Genomic DNA, 22,624 nt, shown 5'->3' on the forward strand with positions numbered 1-22,624 from the left:
TGCACATTTGCTGGCTCGGCCTGTATTTTAGAAGCATGGCACTTTTTTTTGTATTTCATCTATATTTTATTTTGTCTTATATTTTTTTATGGTCATTACTTTTTTCTTGATTTACATTTTAAGTCATACCCAGGCTCCAGCAATCCATAGTACTGCTCATATGCATAGTTGATGCATATCATTAACCATCTGCTGGCCTCCTTTCCATACGTCAAATTGCTTTTGGCGTTTATCCGTGAATAAGCAGCATTGTTTAGTGTCTGCTCATTGGCTCGCAGCTCCAGAGTTTTGGAACTAGCTTTGTAGTAAAAGTAAGCTTTTTCCTCTCATTTTCATATTTTAGCACTGTCTTTAATCCATCTAAAATAGAGGGAGCAAGAAATAGTCTTTACTGTAAAGAAGGCAGCGTGGCCTCAGGTGCTATAGCTGTTCATTTTCCTACCATTCTTCAACAAACGGTGGGAGATAATGATTTTTAAATGAGCTGCTCATTGCTGGCTGCATAGTAGGGGCACTTACCACGAGGGTATATTCACATGCAACTGTAACAATGTGGCAGATTGCCATATTAGCGGATTGCAAAGAATGCTGCAAAAAAAGGCAAGTATTTGCATGTGTTTTTGTAACATTTTCCCCGCTATTGCAATCGTATTTTTAAACAGATTCCATTCCTATCAAATTTAAAACCCTTAACCACAATGGTGGAAAAATGCAATAAAAACACATGCAAATGCATGCAGTTTTTGCAGCGGCCTTTTAAGAGCGGAAATGGTGTGGGCTTACTGGTTGTTTTTATTGCTATTAACTTAAAGGGGTTATCCCATGAAAAATATTATGTTTATTGAAATAAAGAACCAAATTATAAATTAATTTTGTATTTAAACTCATTAAAAATAATTATCCCCTGAAGAGTTATGACCTTTAAGACCAGATGGCACCATGCTCTGTAAGTAGAGTGTATAGCAATGTGCCCGTCCATCAGCTTCATGCTTGTAGACACACATGCTCAGTCTCTCTTCCCACAGCCATGGGGATGCTTGAAAAATGCTCTGAGTAGCCAAAACGTTGCGTATTGTTGCTCCTATGTACTTTCACCAACTTCTATTGGACTTCCCACAGCCAGTTCTCTGCATAGTGATCCTCTGTTCACTGCAGAACAGCTAATATAAATAGCTTTCTGCCCTGCTTGTCAGGGAAGGAGCAATGCCTTTACAATAACATGGCAGTATAGCTGAAAAGACTCCTGTACAGTTTGTTAGGATTATACAGTTGGATTGAAAAGTAAGAAGGGACTATATTGTCAGCTGCCAGAGGGGGAAAGAGGCATGTTCTGACCAGAGGCTTCCCCAGCAGCATGGATTAGCAGCAGCACCAAGGAGGACACAGGGAAGCAAAAAATGTTGAAAACTGTGTTTTTATATTCTAGAAACACTGCAAATTCTTTTTATACAGCTCTTAAAAAAAACATATTATACAGGGTGGGCCATTTATATGGATACACCTAAATAAAATGGGAATGGTTGGTGATATTAACTTCCTGTTTGTGGCACATTAGTATATGGGAGGGGAGAAACTTTTCAAGCTGGGTGTTGACCATGGCGGCCATTTTGAAGTTGGCCATTTTGTATCCAACTTTAGTTTTTTCAATGGGAAGAGGGTCATGTGACACATCAAACTTATCGAGAATTTCACAAGAAAAACAATGGTGTGCTTGGTTTTAACGTTACTTTATTCTTTCATGAGTTATTTACAAGTTTCTGACCACTTATAAAATGTGTTCAAAGTGCTGCCCATTGTGTTGGATTGTCAATGCAACCCTCTTCTCCCACTCTTCACACACTGATAGCAACACCGCAGAAGAGCTAGCACAGGCTTCCAGTATCCGTAGTTTCAGTTGCTGCACATCTCGTATCTTCACAGCATAGACAATTGCCTTCAGATGACCCCAAAGATAAAAGTCTAAGGGGGTCAGATCGGGAGACCTAGGAGGCCATTCAACTGGCCCACGACGACCAATCCACTTTCCAGGAAACTGGTCATCTAGGAATGCTCGGACCTGACACCCATAATTTGGTGGTGCACCATCTTGCTGGAAAAACTCAGGGAACGTGCCAGCTTCAGTGCATAAAGAGGGAAACACATCATCATGTAGCAATTTCAGATATCCCATGGCCTTGAGGTTTCCATTGATGAAGAATGGCCCCACTATCTTTGTACCCCATATACCACACCATACCATACATTTTTGTGTTCCAACAGTCTTGGAGGGATCTATCCAATGTGGGTTAGTGTCAGACCAATAGCGGTGGTTTTGTTTGTTAACTTCACCATTCACATAAAACTTTGCCTTATCACTGAACAAAATGTCCTGTGTAAACTGAGGGTCCTGTTCCAATTTTTGTTTTGCCCATTCTGCAAATTCAGTGCGCCGATCTGGGTCATCCTCTTTGAGATGCTGCAGCAGCTGGAGTTTGTAAGGGTGCCATTTGTGAGTAGCTAATATCCGCCGAAGGGATGTTCGACTGATGCCACTCTCCAGTGACATGCGGCGAGTGCTACGCTGTGGGCTCTTGCTGAATGAAGCTAGGACAGACACTGATGTTTCTTCATTAGTGACAGTTTTCATGCGTCCACATTTGGGCAAATCCAACACTGAACCAGTTTCACGAAACTTGGCAAGCAGTTTGCAAACTGCAGCATGAGAGATGGGTGGTCTCGTAGGGTATCTTGCATTGAAATCTGCTGCAATGACCCGGGTACTGCGTTCACCAGACATCAACACAATTTCTATCCGCTCCTCACGTGTTAACCTCTGCGACATGTCAATGGCTGTAAACAAAGAGAAACTTGTAAATAACTCATGAAAGAATAAAGTAACGTTAAAACCAAGCACACCATTGTTTTTATTGTGAAAATCTCGATAAGTTTGATGTGTCACATGACCCTCTTCCCATTGAAAAAACTAAAGTTGGATACAAAATGGCCGACTTCAAAATGGCCGCCATGGTCAACACCCAGCTTGAAAAGTTTCCCCCCTCCCATATACTAATTTGCCACAAACAGGAAGTTAATATCACCAACCATTCCCATTTTATTTAGGTGTATCCATATAAATGGCCCACCCTATATATAAAAACCTTACATTTTTTTAATGTTTTTTTTTATAATATGTAATTATCATTTTTTAGGAACATTTCCTTAAATTGCCTCTTCAATATAACAATACAGCTATGCGGCACACCAAGCCAAATATACAGTAGGTTTACATAGGAGCTGTATATACCAAATGGTAGGATATATTGAATCAAGACTATTTCCAAAGTTGCTTCATTTTTATTTTAGATGCATTGGAGCAATACATAAATTGGTTGTAAAAGTGTACATAGCCTTTTATAGTCTATTACAGTGGGCTTCGAAAGAATCACTAAAAGGTGCTTGCAATGAAAGGTCCCTCCAATGTCAAGTATCTTCTATAAGGGTGTGTTAACATTCGGTTTCCGTTGATGGGTTCCGTCAGACCTTTCCGTCGGAGGAACCCATCAACGGAAAGGCAAACGGAAACCATCGCTTCTGTTTGCATTGCCATTGATTTCAATGGTAATGCTTCCATTCAATGGTAATGCTACTGAAAGGTCTGACGGAAGCCCGACGCAGATGTGAACAGCCCTTTAATTGGTCTTTTATACAATCCAACTTAAATTGCAGATTTATTGGACCTTTTAATAATATTATAGCATTTGGCAGTCTTTCAGCCTGATACAAACCTGTCGTTTTTAGGAAACCGGTCAGAACCTTCTCTTCCCACAAAACCTTAAACTGTCGCCATTCTGAGAGATGTACCTGAGAAGACAGACAATCAATAAGCACAGATGTCTCAGCGGCCGCATTCTGAGACCTATTTACCACCATGCTGGGCTCTAAGTCTTGTCAGAAGGCATCCGCTCTGTTCCATCTCTGGCACAAAGCATAGTAATATATCACATGCCGAAATAAAGTTGCACAATGCTCTGTGATTGGAATTTTGACTTGTGTCTAAATAGCAGCAATATGACTCCTAATGTTGATCAGAGATTGGACGTTTTCTGGCTGCTGTTTGTGCATAATGGCTGATATCTGTGTGTTATTACCCAGTAAAATATGTGTGTGCAGGAATGCTGGTACTAAACATGACCGAGGTTGACTTATACTGTGATGTATGGCCTAAGATACTGCCGGCTGCTTGGAATAATGCCATAGACTATTGGGAAAATAAAATAACACAGCAAGTGTGCTGATACATAGGATTCTGTATATTTTTCTGCTTATGTAGGCTGTTCTTATCAACACTGTATTTATAGGAGCTATTTATTATGAGACTTGGATGGACTGGAAATTCATGGCCCGGTTCTGCTTTTATTTGCAGGAAACGGTAGAAAGATTTGTTCAAGCTGACATGTGTGAGGAGGTGCTGGTAAGAGAGACACCCCGCTATTTGCTATAACCTTCTATCTGCTGTACAAAAAAGCCACCTGTAAATTCAATTCATACAGCACAGTCTTCTCCATGAGTTAGCACAGTGAATGATATTCGAGGCACAAGTCTTTACCCTCAGCAAATAATGGTCCGGTCGATAGGGAACAAATTTATCTGCAACACCCCGAAGGTTTAGAACTTCCCTTCTCACACCAAACTGAAGAGAGTGGGAGCTTTTCTAATACAGGCTGAAGACCCAACCAGTTTAGGAGTTGGATTTGGTACCACCAAATAAGGTCCTATTACACGGCCCGATATTGGCCGTGTAAACGAGCACTGATCAACGAGACAGCTTGTTGATCGGCCTTCATTTGCTCCTTTCACAAGGAGCAATGATCAGTAATGTTTGGGGACGAGTGACCGTTACTATGATGGCTCGTTCCTATACATTTCTATCATGTTGACCGCACATCTCCCTGGAGATGTGCTGCCGACAATGATAATATTTCTTGCTACATAAACGATACGATCAGCTGATGAATATGCGTTTATCAGCTGATCGTTGCCCTGATTGCACTCGGGTAATGATCAGGAACGGCGTGCATATGAACTCTCGTTTGCCCGATCATTGGCCCATGTAAAAGGGCCCACCATACTCTGTATAGACATGATTTTAAAATATAGCATGCCAGCTACCAGCTGCTGCCTGTGGGGGGAGCTTTGAGCTTAAAGAGTACCTATGTGCTCTCTTGACATGTCTGTTTAGTAAATACTTATATTCCACATGATCTAACGGAGATAGCCGAACGCGCTCATTCGGCTGTCTCTAACTGCCCCATTCAACTCTATGGAGGTGAAGAGTTTATACTTGTCCTGCTCTCCAGCCAAGAATGAGGAATAAGATGAAGGAAGCTGCAATACTTGATCATGTTGAGTTCTCCAGAACAGGAGATGCTCTCTGCTCTGGCTAATAGATGGTTGTCCCCGCTATGACAACTGTCCATCAACAGCCAACAAAAAATTCTCAACATCTTATCCTGCTTATTATAATAAAATCACATAAAGGAGTGAAGTATAAATGAAAACTACCTGTTTTTTTGGAAGTTTAAAATATTAAACTTTTTACGCATTCAGTAATATAAATAATCACAGGTTAATAAGATTTTCATGAGAACACAGGGATAAAAAATGTTTTAATTTTTTTTGGTAAAATTGTTTGTGAGCTACTTGTACAATCACGAGTCTTTTCTTGCATGATTAACTATAGGCCACTGCATGACACATGTTGCTGCCCAGCATGTCCACACAATTCTTCTTTTTATCTATTCTATTCTTGTGTTTGTTTCTTTTAATATCTCTAGAAAAACTGTGCAGCATCGGAAATCCCAACAATAAATGTAATCGCAGATGAAGAATTTCTGCCTTTTAAGGATAATACATTTGACCTTGTTGTCAGCAGTTTAAGGTATGAACTTTAATTCATTATAATACATGTTAAGTGTCAAATCACCATGGTGCCATGTGCACAGTTCACATGTATTTTTTATTTTATTTGGTCTCTTACATTATATATAAAGAAGATGTTGAATCCATTCATTATTCAATATTATTGTAATGAATAACTTGAAAGAGGTTTTCCAGAGGGAGGAAATGAATAATCTATCCTCAGAATTGGCCATCATTATCTGATCGGTGGGGGTCCGACTCTCGGCACTCCCGGTGATCAGCTGTTTTGAAGGGGCCGTGGCGGTCACACGACCACTGCTTTCCCATCATTGCTCAATGTTGTACAACGCTGACACACTTGAAGCGGCTGTTCGCAGTATTACAGCCTTCTCCCAAAATGGGAGAAGGCTGTAATACTGTGAAATGCCGCTACAAATGTGGCGGCGTTTGACAGTATTGAACATCGTGAGATAAAGGGAAGCAGCGCTTCCATTAATGCCGCAGCCCCTTTAAAAGAGCTGATCAATGAAGGTGTCAAGAGTCAGCACCTCACCGATTAGATATCGATGGCCTACCCTGAGGATAGGCCATCAATTTTCTCTCTGGAAAACCTCTTTAAATAACGTCACGATATGTCCATTTGGTAATCGTCTCTAGCTCAGGGGCACCTCTGGTTCACTAGTGTCTTAAGCAACCACTCCGAAACTTCTAACTTAGTCCTGGAGCAGTACCCAGAAAGCCCCAGATCAGCCTTAAACTATGTCCTATATATAGGTGCTGTCCCATTAAGTGAGGGGTTAATGACTAAAGGCAGAGTCTTAGTCTGTAGTAACTCCAAGCCCAAAAACTGCCCAGACAAAACTCTGCCCTGCTGACCAGGCTTTACTTCTGCGCTATCAAAATGGGATTCTACCCCACATCTCACTGGCACAATAATCTCCCTGGTGAAGCTGATCCCTCTGGGTTTTGCTTGGCACATTCTCTTTGATGCTGTGGCTTTTGTGCTTTCACTGGGGGCCTATGTTCTTTTCTTCTGGTGCTTGTTGTGCAGGATGTTATACTTGCACTCATTGCCCAAAGATTGGTTCTCATTGGCCAGGGGTGTTAGATCATTTTTTACTTTGTGGTATTACCAGCCCCTTGCATAGGTCCTGCCTTTTTAGTAGTATTAACCCCTGCTGGTGTAATTGAATTGACTCCAACCTTGTCTTGCCTGACCAAGCACCTCCAGACAGCAATGTCTTCCTGCTTTTCTTGCAACCTCCTTGTCCCTTCTTGCTTGGTTGCCACTTCAGTGTTATTCCCTCCTCTAGAGGTCTTCTTTCCTCCATTCCACCTTTAGATCTAATGCTCTACATGCTGGTTTTATAAACTAGCAGCGAGGATATGACGCATGGTGTCCATGACATGGTGCCGCCAGATTGGTTCAGTGCCTTCTATAAAAAACTAAGGAAAACTTTTCCCTATTAAGCAGCGCTTCCAGATCAGTCCAAATTGAGCAACATGATTGTCTGGAATCCCCGCCACTCAGTATATACATTTCTGTTTGCTTTTTATATTGTCACATAAATCAGTACTTATACAGATCTGTCCATCCTTTACTATTCTTGAATTTGGTTAAGGATTCCTAGTTCAATAGAATATCGCGACATGCTAGCAAAATCCTTGGCCAGCTGCAATTCACATCACAACCACTGGGTAGCCACACATAAATAGCATAGACATCTTGTGACAGAGTATCGTGAAATTACACACGTATTGCCACACATCTCACGATATGTTGAAATAAGACAAAATGTAAGGAAGTACACATCTGTTATTTGCCTAAAATTATTTTTGTTCTCTTTCAACTTATTTTTCATTTATACTGTTTTTTTTATGTTTATTGCAGTTTACACTGGGTAAATGATCTACCTAGGACATTTGAAGAGGTATGGGAAATTGCTTATGGATGGGTAGTACTTTACCTGTTAAGCTCAAGCAAATGTCACCTATTTACTTACAACTCACGAGGGTTGCAGTTATGTAACTGCTGACGAACTTCCACCCTTGTGATTATTTTCTATTATATTAGCACAACAACGAAGGGCATCTTCATTCTGCTGAACGACGTGGGTACCATCCATATTTAAGTCCCAGGAAGACCTCCTTAACTATAAATAGTTGGCCATATTCATAACATAGCTTTTGGCTGAACGCTTTATCCTGATACCACCATCGTCAGGAATTCTCGTCCGGTTCTAACGACTTTTATCTTATGTGTTTGGCCATGAGATGGTTCTCAGGAGGTTTGCTGACAATCTGTTGTCTAAAGGCACTGGCTAGTGATTCAACATCTTCCCTGACACAAGTATAGGACATGTTGGATGTCAACCCTTCCAATCCCATTGTTCCATGGTGTAACAGCTGAGCTCAGTCAAAAAAGCTGTCGTGTGTATGGCCATTTTAATACTCTGTCTCGGCATCGCCTAATTCATTTTAGGTATCTTTTATACTGGCCAGCCAGTGAGTCCGTTCTCAACTACAAGTGATTCGAGTCTGGTTTGGCTCTATTTCATACATGTGCAGGGTGAAACCCACTATGAAAAGGATACTGGAAATAGACCATGTATTTACAATTTCATCCAACAACATATATTGAAAGCTGATAAAGTCTAATAACTTTACCATTTATCATAAAGCAAATGTCTAAAATAGTGAAATATGAGGCTTTAAGTGATGTTTATTGTAAGAAAACTTTGAACGAAGAAATGTTTATTGCTCAAACCTTGAAGCAAACTGTGTCTTATAATGGACAATTTGTACTTACTGAGTTAGGATGGGCACAGACGGGAAGATTTGCACCTAATCCTGCCAATGTTTCGATATTGTTCTCGATTGGTAAGATGGTCCTTTAAAGGAGCGTACGTTCAAAGATTTCTACAACGATTCTATAGATTATACACGTAGACAAACTTTCTCACTGTTGTGATTACAAAAAATGCTATAGTCGTAGCATCTTATGAGTCAATGGTCAAGGAAATCTTAAAACAAGTCCTTTTTTTTTTTTTTTGTTCCAACCAGTGAAACAAATTTCCATTAGTCAGATTTGAATATTGGTGATGATCTTCTTTGGATTGTTAATAATATTCGTAATTTAAGGAGAGTGTGTACGTGTGCATCTTATGGTGTGCTGTTCTTGAGTAACGGATATCACCCATTTCTTAATTTACAGCAGACGTAGGAAAATTCCAAGGCACCGCCAAATTCAAAGATCCAATGAAGATCGCACATAAACAAAACAGCAATGTTTTGACCAGATCGATTTTCTAAAGCTGTATACGCATTACCGCCTTTTTATATCACATGACATCAGTATATAATATAATGTGTGATCCTATAACATTTCTGTAAACCAAGAATATGATTTATATGTCCGCATTTGTAGAAGATGACCCAAGGGCCAGTGACTGTATTAATGTAAAAACTAATTCCATTCAATCAGTACTGATGTGAAAACGAAAAAGAGAGAAATAGATGCACTTATTCCTATATATAGTTTAATAAACAATGTCCCTTTTCGATACAGTATATCTTACTTTGTGTGTATCATATAGAAAGATCTACATATATATATATATATATCTCCATTCCGTATAATAATTTCCATTACACCTATGCCTATTTTTGTTGGGATTAGCTAAATAGGTGACTTGCTAGCTACATGTTAGTCTGCCTGACTGTTAGGATTTATCCAACCCTGGCTGCAGGATGAGAGAAAAAATTTAATTTCATTTGAGATGTTAAAAAAAACATTTGGTGCAGCATTAACCATGAATTTCTCGGTCATGTGTCTTTCAGATTCATCGTGTACTTAAGAATGATGGAGTGTTTATTGGGGCGATGTTTGGTGGAGAAACCCTATATGAGCTCCGCTGCTCGTTGCAGCTGGCAGAGATAGAAAGAGAAGGAGGATTCTCCCCACACGTCTCACCATTCACTGCTGTAAATGACTTGGGGAATCTGATGGGGAGAGCTGGCTTTAAGATGTTAACTGTAGTAAGTAATACAGTTCTTAAAAAGTTGGTCACTTTTTATATACAAGGCAAAACTGGCCACATATTGAGGAATATTTTAAATCAATGCAAGTATCAGAGTAATATGTAGGTCATTTTTGACTCAATACTGCAGAGGTATTTCCCAGAATGTTAGAAAATCTTCTTCTGATTATGCAATCAGACATTGCCTGTGCTGACATGACTACAAGGTGTCTGAGACCCGGGAACCTCTCACTGGAGACATCTCACCATGTATGGCCAGCTTTAGCTTTAGTTGTCCATAATTAGAAAAACTTGCCTGGTTTTCTTCCAAACAGCACAACACCTGCCCATAGGTTGTGTGTGGTATTGCAGCTTCGATGGAGCTGAGCTGCAAAACAAGTAAAAACCCATGGGCAGGTGTGGCACAGTTTTTAAAAGAGGTAATCTAGAAGCGAAAAATGCGGTGCCTAATGGTGCAGATTTCTCACACAATTGGGAATATGGCATAAAAGGGGCAAGTGTTGATCTGCTCACCTCTAGGAGTTGTGCTATCATATGCGCAAACCTGGGAGAAACGTATGGTAGTTAGAATGAGGTGGCCCACAGCAGCTGCTTCTTCCTTATTGGAAATAAGTGGTGAACGTTGCCTGATTGAGGTGAAATACACTGGTGTAAAAAGAAAAAAAAGAATTTGCGGCACTGCTGAAATGGACCAGAGAGGACATCAGAAAAAAAAAGTCCTATTTGGTCCTTTTCAGCAACGCCTCCAAAACTGTTTGTTTTTTCTGTTTCTAGAAGAGAGCAGCCATGTTTTTCTAATCCGGGACAATCCTGTAAAAATTCTACCAATGGAAAAGTTTAACTTTGTGATTTTCAGTTAGACTACAGAAAAACAAAACCCCTATGGCCTACAGATCTAGTAGATAAGACCTGTACATTATGCTGTTCACTTGATTTTCCTGTTTTAATTTTTGGACTCTTCAATGACATCATGTGGACATACTGTATTTTATTCTGAGACTGACAAACGTGATTGTCAAAATGAAACTTTTTGCATTGTGGATATTTATCAACAAACCTGCCTTCCAGAGACCCTAAAGAGGTCATAGATAACTATAATGATCCGGCTCTCTGCAGTGTGTTTGGTCCGGGAAATGCGGCCAACATACGGACCGTATATCACGGAACGAACTCGTTCGTGTGAATCCGGCCTTAAGGTCCTATTATACGGGCCGATATGGCGCTCGTTTTCATGGCCAATCAGGCAGTCCATGGATCGGCACTCGTTTGCTCCTTTCACAAGGTGTAATACTTGGTTATGTATGGGAACGACCGATCATTACTACGATCACTCATCATCATGCATTTCCAATCATGTCGGCAGCGCATCTTCCTGTCTACACAGAGAGATGTGCTGCCGACAATGATAATATTTAATGCTGCATAAACAATACGATCAGCCGATGAATTAGCGTTTACTCAATAATTGGCCTGTGTAAAAGGGCCTTAACTGTAAGAGGTCTTTATCTTTACAATTGGCTGATCCCAAGGTGTGATCAGATGTAATCTGTGGTGGAACACAGCAGCAAGTCTATAATTTCTCTGCAGCAACACCACAGGGGAAATGGTGCTACCCAAAATTTACAACCCTAGTTATGGCCGATTAAGATTTCTGCTGGTAACTACTGGAACTGAGAGATTGTTAACAAACCCAACCAGCAGGAATCCGCAGTTCCCGCCCTATCTTTTCTGGCTTGTCATCTATCACCCGCTCTTTCATTCACTTGAATGGGCAGCATGTAATACTACATTTCCCCTGTAGTGGCTGCTACAGGGGAGATGTGTGGCGTAACTGATTTCCTGGCAATAACAGCAGATTTCTGGGGTTCCAGGTTATCCGTCAGTATTTGTAGACATGAAAAAAGTGACAGAAATTTTCCTCCCTTTCATTGCTATTGAGGTGGAAGAAAAAGGTTTAGCGAGGGTCTCTCTCCATCTTATTGAACAGGCACATGTTTAATGGCTGATAAATTCCATCTGTTCTCTGCCATTCATTTCATAGACAAACAGTAGCTGTTGATGGTATGCCTGTAAAGTTATATTGCTCACTGGTACAGGTCACCTCTTTAACCCACAACACCCAGTCCATAAATCATAAAAACAATGTATTGTCACCGCGTGATATATTGCTTGTTGGCATGATAAAAAAAGGAGAGCATACCCAATCATCCAGTCTGAAGCGTAGTGTCTTGTGTGCACATGGTAATATTCCTCTCTGTGCAGGATACAGATGAAATCCAGGTTCACTATCCCGGAATGTTTGAACTGATGAAAGATTTACAAGGCAAGTACACCATTTGTTTTATTCGGTTTAGATCTTCGTGTTTATATTCAATAATAATATTCCATAAAATAGTCAACTGTCTCAAATTCTACACTCCACGTCACCATTGCACCCAAGATCCATCTTTGATGAGTGTAGGGAAAATATCCATTTGCTCTGGGTCATTGGTGTTTGACTCATGAGTCTGTCGAAACGTTTATATAATTCTTGGACAACTTAGGAACTTGTATAAGGTTCATTGACAGGGTGGCAGGTTGCTACAGAGCGTGCGTACCCTAAAACTTTGCAATATCAGTTATGACGAGCTGAAGGAATTGTGACAGAACTGATCAGGGCCAGTGTGTTAATGGGTACAACTATGTAACCCGCAAAACACTGGAATATATTTCTGCCAAATAAAATAAAGCATAGCTCCAAATAACACTGACGTTAGTATTATTTACTTGTAATTATTAGTTTCAGGCATGATATGGATTATCATATGCTGAATAGTGAATGTAGAAATTGCAGTAAAAGGAATAGAAAATATACAGTGATCTGTATGAGTGTGATAGTGACCATTATTATTGTGACCACTGGGTGATGGCCAAATTTGTCATCATGGGGACCATTCTGTGTTGCGCTCTGTATGGTAATTGTTTGCAAGGGATCACGGGACTAGTGTACTTTTACATGAAGAGAGCACCCCAGCCACCATTTCAGTGGTCATTCGTGGTTAGCACTGGGGTCCTGAGTTCTGTCTCTATGGAGTTTCTATGTAATAGGGCATTGAAAAAGCAAACATAACAGTGAGTTTTTGAATCATCTGTTCTTAGAATATTATCCCAAGCAACAACTCATTGTTATTTGTAAGGACAACTCAAGGACTTGTATTTGCTGGCGATGGTGTGGATCTTTATAGAGGGAATGCTCTTTAGGTTTCCATCTTTTCCATACTGTGCTATATTTCCACCACGTTCTGCCTTAAAAGGGATACAAAGCAGATAGTGACTTAGTCATTTGTATGCCTGTGTATGTTTTAGGTATGGGCGAGAGCAACTGTGCTTGGAACAGGAGATGCCTTCTGCACAGGGATTCAATGCTAGCAGCTGCAGCCATATATCAAGGTAAGCGGCTGTCCTTGACTAAACACTGTATTTCAATGCATCAAAGGTTTGAAACGTCCTTGCCAGTTTCCTAGAAATAGTAAAGACTCTTCTTCAATGGTTATATTGAAAATTCTATATATTATACACGGTATGTATAAATCTGATTTTCTTTTACCAGCCTCCGATAAGTACACTTGGTCATCACCAATTGTACAGATAAATGACTTGTAGGTTTTCTCCCAAGTCTTAAAAGGAATTGTGCCAACTGGACAACACCTTATCATAATGTAGCCGGGTCTGGCATCTCTAACCCTCATCTATCAGCTGTTATGTTTTGGGGAAGCGCGTGTAATACATCGCTGGGACGAGTCTACCGGATTAAGAGCCACTCATAACAATAGTTTATAGACGGGGTTCCAGATAAGCGATCCTGCTCTGATGTCCATATGCCTGCCATTTAGAGAGGGATTTTCTGATGGAAGATAGACCGTGAATAAAATATGGCTGTAATCATAACTGAAGGCACACTTTCAATTCAGATATTACGTTTTGCTATGGCAGTAATCGCATAAGAAATACAGAATTGCTAGGGAGATTCTATCTATTACTAGACTAGGGAGAGTCCTCTCTTTGATTTTAGGATGGAAGAGTAATCTCATACCTGCGACCAAGATTTTTGCAGCATCTTGTTATTACCAGACTCTGGAGTGGGCTGATAGACTCTTGGGATGTCTGTCCACTTTATTGTTCCACCTTCTGGAGATACCCTTTAAGTCTGGTAAATATATAGCACTTTACATTTTGAACATTGATGATCCATGCAAAGTTCACTTAATTGTTATTGGTCACTCGTAGTAATAACTAAAACAAATCCCGAAAGGGTCAGCCTGGTCAATGAAATGTTGAACTAGAATGAAAATTTCCCAAACAAGCACAAACCTATCTGGTACAGTCCAGATGGCTCATCTCTAATATAAACTCATCATCTTGTATTTTATCTTCATGTACAAAAGAGTCCCTAATATAAGTCTTCTTATTCTGTAGAGATGTATGGGGAGGAGGATGGCTCCGTACCAGCCACATTTCAGATCTACTGTATGATCGGGTGGAAACCTGATGAATCACAGGTAATCATCATTACGCTAATACATAATGAAAAACGTTGTCACATTTCCATACAGTTCACAATAATATTCCCTGCAAAACAAAAACCGTTTCCCCATTGTTTGTGTGTCATTACTAGATCAACCTATAAACGTGTACTCAGTTACTCAGTCAGGTTGCACTTTTTTATTTGTCACCATTAAACAACTGAAACCTTTATTGCACTTTATATTTAATGACTTCAATGTTTTCCACAAAACAGCCTCACATCCATTACATGTAGTGGCTACGATGACATTGTATAGTGATTCAATTTAGCTTGAGTGCTCCACAAGAAAATGACTTTACTATTTTGTACTTTCAGGCAAAGCCAGCCAAGAGGGGCTCCGCCACTATGTCATTTGGAGAACTAGAAAGAGTAAATGAAATTGTATCACAATCTAAAAATGATGAAGTCTAAAAACACCACTTTTCACCATAGATTTGTCTGAGCAGAATCATGAAATGGATTTTATAATAAATGTTATAAAAGTGATAGACAGTGGTTATGTTCCTGTATAAATGTTCTGCAACAGAATGGATAAATGCTGAATGTCTGTACTGACAGTGTATATGGTATACAAAGAAATTTCACATTAAGACTGGACACCGGTACATTACACAGCATCGGTTTTATTTCATCAACCATTGAGGCCCTTTTACACAGGCCAATTATCGGGCAAACGAGCTTTCACGTGTGTAAACAGGGCAATGATCATCCGATGGTCTAGCAAACACTTGTTCATCTGCTGATCATATAGTTTATGCAGCAATAAATATTATCGTTTTCGACGGCACATCTCCCTGTGTAAACAGGGAGAAGTGCTGCTGACATGATAGAAATGTGTGAGGACAAGCAATCGTAGTAATGATCGTTCGTCCCCAAACATAGCTCGTTGTGAAAGGAGCAAACGAGCGCTGATCAATGAGCTGTCTCGTTGGTCGGCGCTCATTTACACGGCCCATGTCCAGCCGCGTTAGAGGACCCCTACTGCCCCGTCCTCCTGAGTAATGATTACTTCCTCCTAAAATCAAGAATACCTAGAAGTCCATGGCTATCCTCTTTGGTAAATATTGCTTTAAAGGGCATATAGACATCGGGGTATATAGACCTCATCGAGTCGGGGTGATCTGCTCTGGAGGACTTGACGCCACCATGTATTACATTTGAAAGGATTCCATGTAATACTACATTAAGTATTGTTTCAGCTGCATTTAGAAAATGGGTTGTCCAAGAGGTAACAACCACTAATGGCAAACATTCAAAGCCCTCTAGCGCAAATAAATCTGCATTGCACCCTCCTACTGCTTTGACTATATGAACATCGCTGTTCTGCTTAATGTTCGTAGACCAGGAAGCTAAAGATGGGTTTACACCAACAACTATCTTCCCCAACTCTTCCATAAACTGGCATGCTTAGATCAATTTCCAACTAGACAAATGAATTGGATGTCCATGTAATACATGGTTGCATTGATGATTCCCCAAGTGCAGGAATCTTTCTACTAGTTCTTGGCTCTGGCTTATATGGGGATGGGGCTAGAGTTCACGATGACTCCCCACTGTAGCATCCATATACCTGGGGCCTTCTACATAGAATAACCCCTTTTAATTACTTCTGTATAGAGGTGCACTATTACTGTGGAGTGGATAAATGTAGAAAACGAGAGGATCTATATTGGCGCTGCTGCGTGGATCAGGTGCGATGGAGAGACGAGTAGACTCTTCCTTGGTTTAAATAGGTGCTTTATTGCAACGCGTTTCGACGCCGAACTGGCGTCTTCATCAGGCATAAAATTTCAGTTTAAAACATGCTGGTATATATATACAACACTGGGTACCGATTGGCCCAGTTCAGATGGAACAGAATTGGCAAGGAAAAAACCGCCAAAACATGGTGGGTCAAAGTTCAAACAAATATCAGACAGGATAAAAGAAATAGTCAAATTGAATTACGATTAGAATGGGAACATATGATTAAATGAATAAAACTTGGGATATTAAAATATAGAATAAAAATGTTTTGCGTGATTTTATATAAGTCAAATGTTGTAACAGCACCGAGAACGTAAATATTTCTAGTAAAGAGGTTTTTTTCCCCATAATGTGGTCTGTAAAGGTTTATTTCCCGTTAGTGATACCGTAACATAAGTGTGTTATTTTTATTCGGTGTTGTTATTATTTTTATTGATGTAGTAGATGGGGATTTGTTTGGGTCAATGCGGGCCGTAGTCATTGAGATTACTTAAACTACGGAAGCCGAGGCAGGCCAAAGTTAGGTGGTGGACCGCATACGGTGAAGCGCATGGTGGAACGCAGAATGGCACGCAAAATCCGGGGAATCGTGTGAGATGTCATCAAGTACAGAGATGGACAGAACTATTGCTGAAAAAGTAAGTAGAGATTTGTGTGAACGAATTCTAATTCACAATGTAGGAAAAAACGGAGGGGGGGGGAAATTTTAACGACAACTGACGAGTCAGAAGTTTATTTAGATGAGACAATTTGAATGGTTTATTCAAATATAGAGGTTGTTTGGAAGAAGAAGGTATTTGATTTCATATGTGATCGCTAGGTTATGATTAGAAGATTATGAAGGTAAATGTATGTGCGTCTTAGTGTGTTTACTAGACGGATCCAGGCATATCGTAATTAGGGGAATTAATAACTAATGGTAGGACTAGTCCAAGGATGACTCTGAGATGTCGTTCAGGCCTCTGGGGTGTAGTGTATCCATTTTAAATATCCAAAAATTCTCTCTTTGTTTCAACTTATTGAACCTGTTTGGGACATCGGGGTGAATATGCTCAATAGGAGTAATGCGGATTTCATTAAATTGGCATTTATGTATTTGGGCAAAGTGGCGAGAAACACTGTGTTTTAGAAAACCAGTTTTGATATTGAAACGGTGGTTATTAACCCGTGTCCGTAGGTCCAGGATCTCTAGAGGGCGGGTTTAGGCAGGAAACTTGTGTTAGTTCGGTGGCTCTCTGTCTAGCACCTTTTATTAATTTCAGAGGGAAGTGTTTGTCCTTAAATCGTTGCTCAAGGACATTGCACTCCTTGTGATAGTGAGTGTCTGTACTGCAATTTTTTCTGATTCTTCTAAATTGTCCGAATGGTATGTTTTTCAACCAAGGGCGGTAATGGGCCCTCTAGAGATCCTGGACCTAACAAGAATTTTAATACCAATTTTATTACCACTTATAACAAAGGCAATAAGTCTATCAGAGCTATCCTAGGTAAGCATTGGCACATTATCAAAAATGACCCTTACTTGAAAGACCTGGTCCCCATAAAACCGAATATTACCTTCAGGCGGTCTTCCACCCTTAAAAATATCCTGGCTCCTAGTAGAATCAAAAAACCTCAAATACCCGACACTAACTTCCTCTCGGATCTCAAAGGTTCATACAAATGTGGTCGGCCACGCTGTTTATGCTGTGACATTATTAATCATAACAAACATACATACACATCCTCAGTTACCGATGAAAAGTTTCCAATCAGAACGTTTCTCAACTGCGGCAGCTCATATGTCGTTTACCTTATAGAATGCCCCTGTCAACTACAGTATATAGGCAGGACTACGCAATGCCTACGGACACGGGTTAATAACCACCGTTTCAATATCAAAACTGGTTTTCTAAAACACAGTGTTTCTCGCCACTTTGCCCAAATACATAAATGCCAATTTAATGAAATCCGCATTACTCCTATTGAGCATATTCACCCCGATGTCCCAAACAGGTTCAATAAGTTGAAACAAAGAGAGAATTTTTGGATATTTAAAATGGATACACTACACCCCAGAGGCCTGAACGACATCTCAGAGTCATCCTTGGACTAGTCCTACCATTAGTTATTAATTCCCCTAATTACGATATGCCTGGATCCGTCTAGTAAACACACTAAGACGCACATACATTTACCTTCATAATCTTCTAATCATAACCTAGCGATCACATATGAAATCAAATACCTTCTTCTTCCAAACAACCTCTATATTTGAATAAACCATTCAAATTGTCTCATCTAAATAAACTTCTGACTCGTCAGTTGTCGTTAAAATTTCCCCCCCCCTCCGTTTTTTCCTACATTGTGAATTAGAATTCGTTCACACAAATCTCTACTTACTTTTTCAGCAATAGTTCTGTCCATCTCTGTACTTGATGACATCTCACACGATTCCCCGGATTTTGCGTGCCATTCTGCGTTCCACCATGCGCTTCACCGTATGCGGTCCACCACCTAACTTTGGCCTGCCTCGGCTTCCGTAGTTTAAGTAATCTCAATGACTACGGCCCGCATTGACCCAAACAAATCCCCATCTACTACATCAATAAAAATAATAACAACACCGAATAAAAATAACACACTTATGTTACGGTATCACTAACGGGAAATAAACCTTTACAGACCACATTATGGGGAAAAAAACCTCTTTACTAGAAATATTTACGTTCTCGGTGCTGTTACAACATTTGACTTATATAAAATCACGCAAAACATTTTTATTCTATATTTTAATATCCCAAGTTTTATTCATTTAATCATATGTTCCCATTCTAATCGTAATTCAATTTGACTATTTCTTTTATCCTGTCTGATATTTGTTTGAACTTTGACCCACCATGTTTTGGCGGTTTTTTCCTTGCCAATTCTGTTCCATCTGAACTGGGCCAATCGGTACCCAGTGTTGTATATATATACCAGCATGTTTTAAACTGAAATTTTATGCCTGATGAAGACGCCAGTTCGGCGTCGAAACGCGTTGCAATAAAGCACCTATTTAAACCAAGGAAGAGTCTACTCGTCTCTCCATCGCACCTGATCCACGCAGCAGCGCCAATATAGATCCTCTCGTTTTCTACATTTATCCACTATACACCAGCGGTACCTTTGGTCACCGGTCCGGATCTGGCAGCAGCACCTGTGGACCTTTTTCCTCGCGCATTGCCTATGGCTTTCTGGTGAGCATAGTATCTTCTTTCCTCCATTAGCCTTTCCTAAACCTACTTCACTATGTGGCGCCATGGTTTTTTCTCTATTTGTTACTATTACTGTGGCACAGACAGTGGACAAATTATATAATGTGGTGGCTCCTTAGAGTAAGTTAACCAGATACTGTATTTCTGCAAAGAACCAAAAAGTTGTGTAATTATTAACCCCTTCACGACATACATCTATATACGTTCCAACTGCCGATGCCCTGTGCAGTTGCCACATGTATAAATGTTGACCGCCTTGAAGGGGTTAAATGAGTGCAGTGCTGCTTCAGTGTGAGCAGTGCTGTACTCTCATGTCTGCGGGGGCATTAACATCCCCAGACTACACCCTCCACTGTAGATAGTGCCACACACAACCCCCTGTAGATAGCGCAAAACGTCACTCTCCATATATGGACAGAGACATCAGGGGCTCCCTTTAGAAGCGGAATCCGAATCCCCGGCCAGACGCATTCCGCTCCAATAGGGAGCTACAGTGGTGCTATTTACTGGAAGGGTGTGCCAGTTACGGGAGGGGGGGTGCTGATACAGACAGGGGCTGTGGCACTATCTAAAGGGGAAGTGGCACTATCTACAGAGGGAAGGTTGCTATCTACATGGGGGTGGTGCTATCTACATGGGGGTGGCGCTATCTACAGGGGGATGGTGAAATCTGCAGAGGGAGGTGCTATCTGCAGGGGGTGGTGATATCTGCATGGGGACGGTGCTATCTACATGGTGTGGTGCTATCTGCAGGGGGTATGGTGCTGTCTACAGGGGGTGCTATATACAGGGGTTGTGGCACTATTGACATAGGCACTGTGGCATTATATGGGCACTACCTACAGGGGACACTGGCGCTATCTACTTGGGCACTGTGGGCACTATCTACAGTGGGAACTAACTGGCTCTATGTGGACACTGGCGCTAGTTACAGTGGGCACTATATGTGAGCACTGGCGCAATCTACAGTGGGCAATGTGGCACTATCTACAGTGGTATTGCGTCACTATCTACATGGGCACTGTGGTGTTTTCATGTGGCTGCGACAAAAAAAACCCTAACGAATAAAATTCATCCATTTTTAACGTCCATGAAAAATAGATGGCAAATGTCGGTGAAAAACGTTGATGCAAAACAGCCATGAAAAACTGACAGTTGATCTGATGTTAACTGCCTTTCTTTTCATGTCATGTGAATATAGCCTTATAGCCCTCTTATCCGCTCACAGCGATCCAGGGTGACAGTGTATGTATGTGTGTATATGTATATATATATATATATATATATATATGTGTGTGTGTGTATGTACATACATACATACAATATAGAGAAATATATATAAAAAATTACAAAAAAGTGATTTTTTTTCACATTTTTGGTGATTTGTCTGCTCACAATAAAAATTAAAAACATGGAATTAAATAAACTAATCTAGAAGATGAAAGCCTCATAAGTCTTGTAAAAAAAAAAGTAAAAGTAGTTATGATATTCAAAGCGGTTGCAAAGATATTATCGTTTAAAGGGAAGGTGTCATGAAATTTTTTATCCAATTTGCTTTTAGTATGATATTAAAATAAATTTTATTTATTTCTGTTCTTGTGTTCTACTTTTTACTTTTTTCTTACTTTTACTTCTCTATGGGGGCTGCCATTTTTTTTTTTCATCTCTGTATGTGTCGATTAACGACACATACAGAGATGGAATACGGCACATACAACCCCATAGAGAATGCGAACGGGAGCCGTTCCATTCACTGCAGCATACGCCGCTCCCATACAGACCAAAAGGAAGGTCTTTGGCAGAGCGAAATCCGGCGCCATTTTCATGATGAAGCCGCGGCCGGACAGTAAGATGACGACTTCCGGCCGTGGCTTCCGGCCATATGTTCAAGGAAGCGAAGGCGCAAGGAATAGGAGCGGAGGCGGCAGCAGGAGCAGGTAAGTTATGTTCGTGTATGTTTGTGTTATACTGTCTGCTGAGCACTGTATCTAATCCTCCTACACTGTGCAGTCGCTCAGAAAATGGCTGCACACAGTGTAGGAGGTTTGACGATTCAAACCCCCTCCTGGCACTAGCGAGAATAAGGGAGGGGGATTGTGTGAGGACACTAGAGAGAATTTACAAATTTCTTTTTTTTTTTTTGTTGCAGAAAATCATTTGTAATAAAAAAATAAATAATCTGTGGCCCTAGTCTGCTAATCGACTGAAACACAGCCCTCAGAACCAAAGGAGCACGTAGTAGATTTCGGGGCCTCCTTTTTTTTTCAGAATATATTTTAGCCACCATGTTTGAAAAGGTCTTGTGTTGCCAAAACAGTGGAACCCATTTTGGAAACTACACCCCCTCAAGGAATTTTTCTAGGGGTATTGTTAGCATTTTTACCCCACAGGTTGTTTTTTGTTGCTGAATTTAGTGGAATAAGGCAGTGAAAATTAAAATCTACTTTTTTTTCTGAAAAAACTTGGAAATGTTTAATCTTTACAAGGAGTAAAGGAGAAAAAGAACCCCAACATTTATAAAGCAATTTCTTGCGATTACGGCAATACGACATATGTGATCATACACTGCTGTGTGGATGCACAGCAGGGCTCAGAAGGAAAGGAGCGCTATTTGGCTTTTGGAGCTCCGATTTAGCTGGAATCGTTTTCGGGTGTCATGTCGCATTTGCAAAGCCCCTGAGGGACCAAATCAGTGGAAACCCCAAAAGTTACCCCATTTGGGAAACTACCCCTAGATAAATTCCTTAAGGGGTTTATAGTGAGCATTTAAACCCCACAGGTCTTTTGCAGAATTTATTAGAATTAGGCCGTGAAACTGAATAACAACATTTTATCCACTATTTTCACAAGGGATAAAGGAGAAAAAGCTGCCCAACATTTGTAAAGCAATTTCTCCCGAGTACGGGAATACCCCAAATGTGGTCATAAATGTTTTTTCATTAGAAATTATTTAACCCTTTCAGGATTGATCAATTTTTTGCTTTATCGTTTTTCACTCCCAGCCTTCCAAGAGCAATAACTTTTTTTCTTTTTCCGTTAATAGAGTGGTGTGACGGCTTATTTTTTGCGGGATAAGTTGTAGTTTCTATTGACATCGTTTAAAGTACCATATCATGTACTAGTGAAGTGAAAAAATAATA

General features: G+C 40.3%; 1 protein-coding gene across 4 annotated transcripts in view; it reads left to right on the forward strand.

Moving 5' to 3' along the window:
• The window catches only part of NDUFAF5 (NADH:ubiquinone oxidoreductase complex assembly factor 5), a 64,940-nt gene extending 49,952 nt beyond the window's left edge, over positions 1-14,988 (forward strand). For 3 of the 4 annotated variants that reach the window (XM_075863090.1, XM_075863091.1, XM_075863092.1), the window contains exons 4-11: positions 4,403-4,450; positions 5,814-5,917; positions 7,790-7,829; positions 9,739-9,936; positions 12,201-12,261; positions 13,284-13,367; positions 14,394-14,476; positions 14,818-14,988. In XM_075863090.1, coding sequence (XP_075719205.1) covers positions 4,403-4,450; positions 5,814-5,917; positions 7,790-7,829; positions 9,739-9,936; positions 12,201-12,261; positions 13,284-13,367; positions 14,394-14,476; positions 14,818-14,913 — 714 coding nt within the window. In that variant the 3' untranslated portion in view covers positions 14,914-14,988. Of the gene's footprint in view, positions 1-4,402; positions 4,451-5,813; positions 5,918-7,789; positions 7,830-9,738; positions 9,937-12,200; positions 12,262-13,283; positions 13,368-14,393; positions 14,477-14,817 lie in introns of those variants that run through there. The other variant, XM_075863093.1, reaches the window with a different exon arrangement.
• The last annotated feature ends 7,636 nt before the right edge of the window (positions 14,989-22,624 follow it).

The sequence above is a fragment of the Rhinoderma darwinii genome, chromosome 4, assembly GCF_050947455.1.
Source record: "Rhinoderma darwinii isolate aRhiDar2 chromosome 4, aRhiDar2.hap1, whole genome shotgun sequence".
Taxonomy (NCBI): domain Eukaryota; kingdom Metazoa; phylum Chordata; class Amphibia; order Anura; family Rhinodermatidae; genus Rhinoderma; species Rhinoderma darwinii.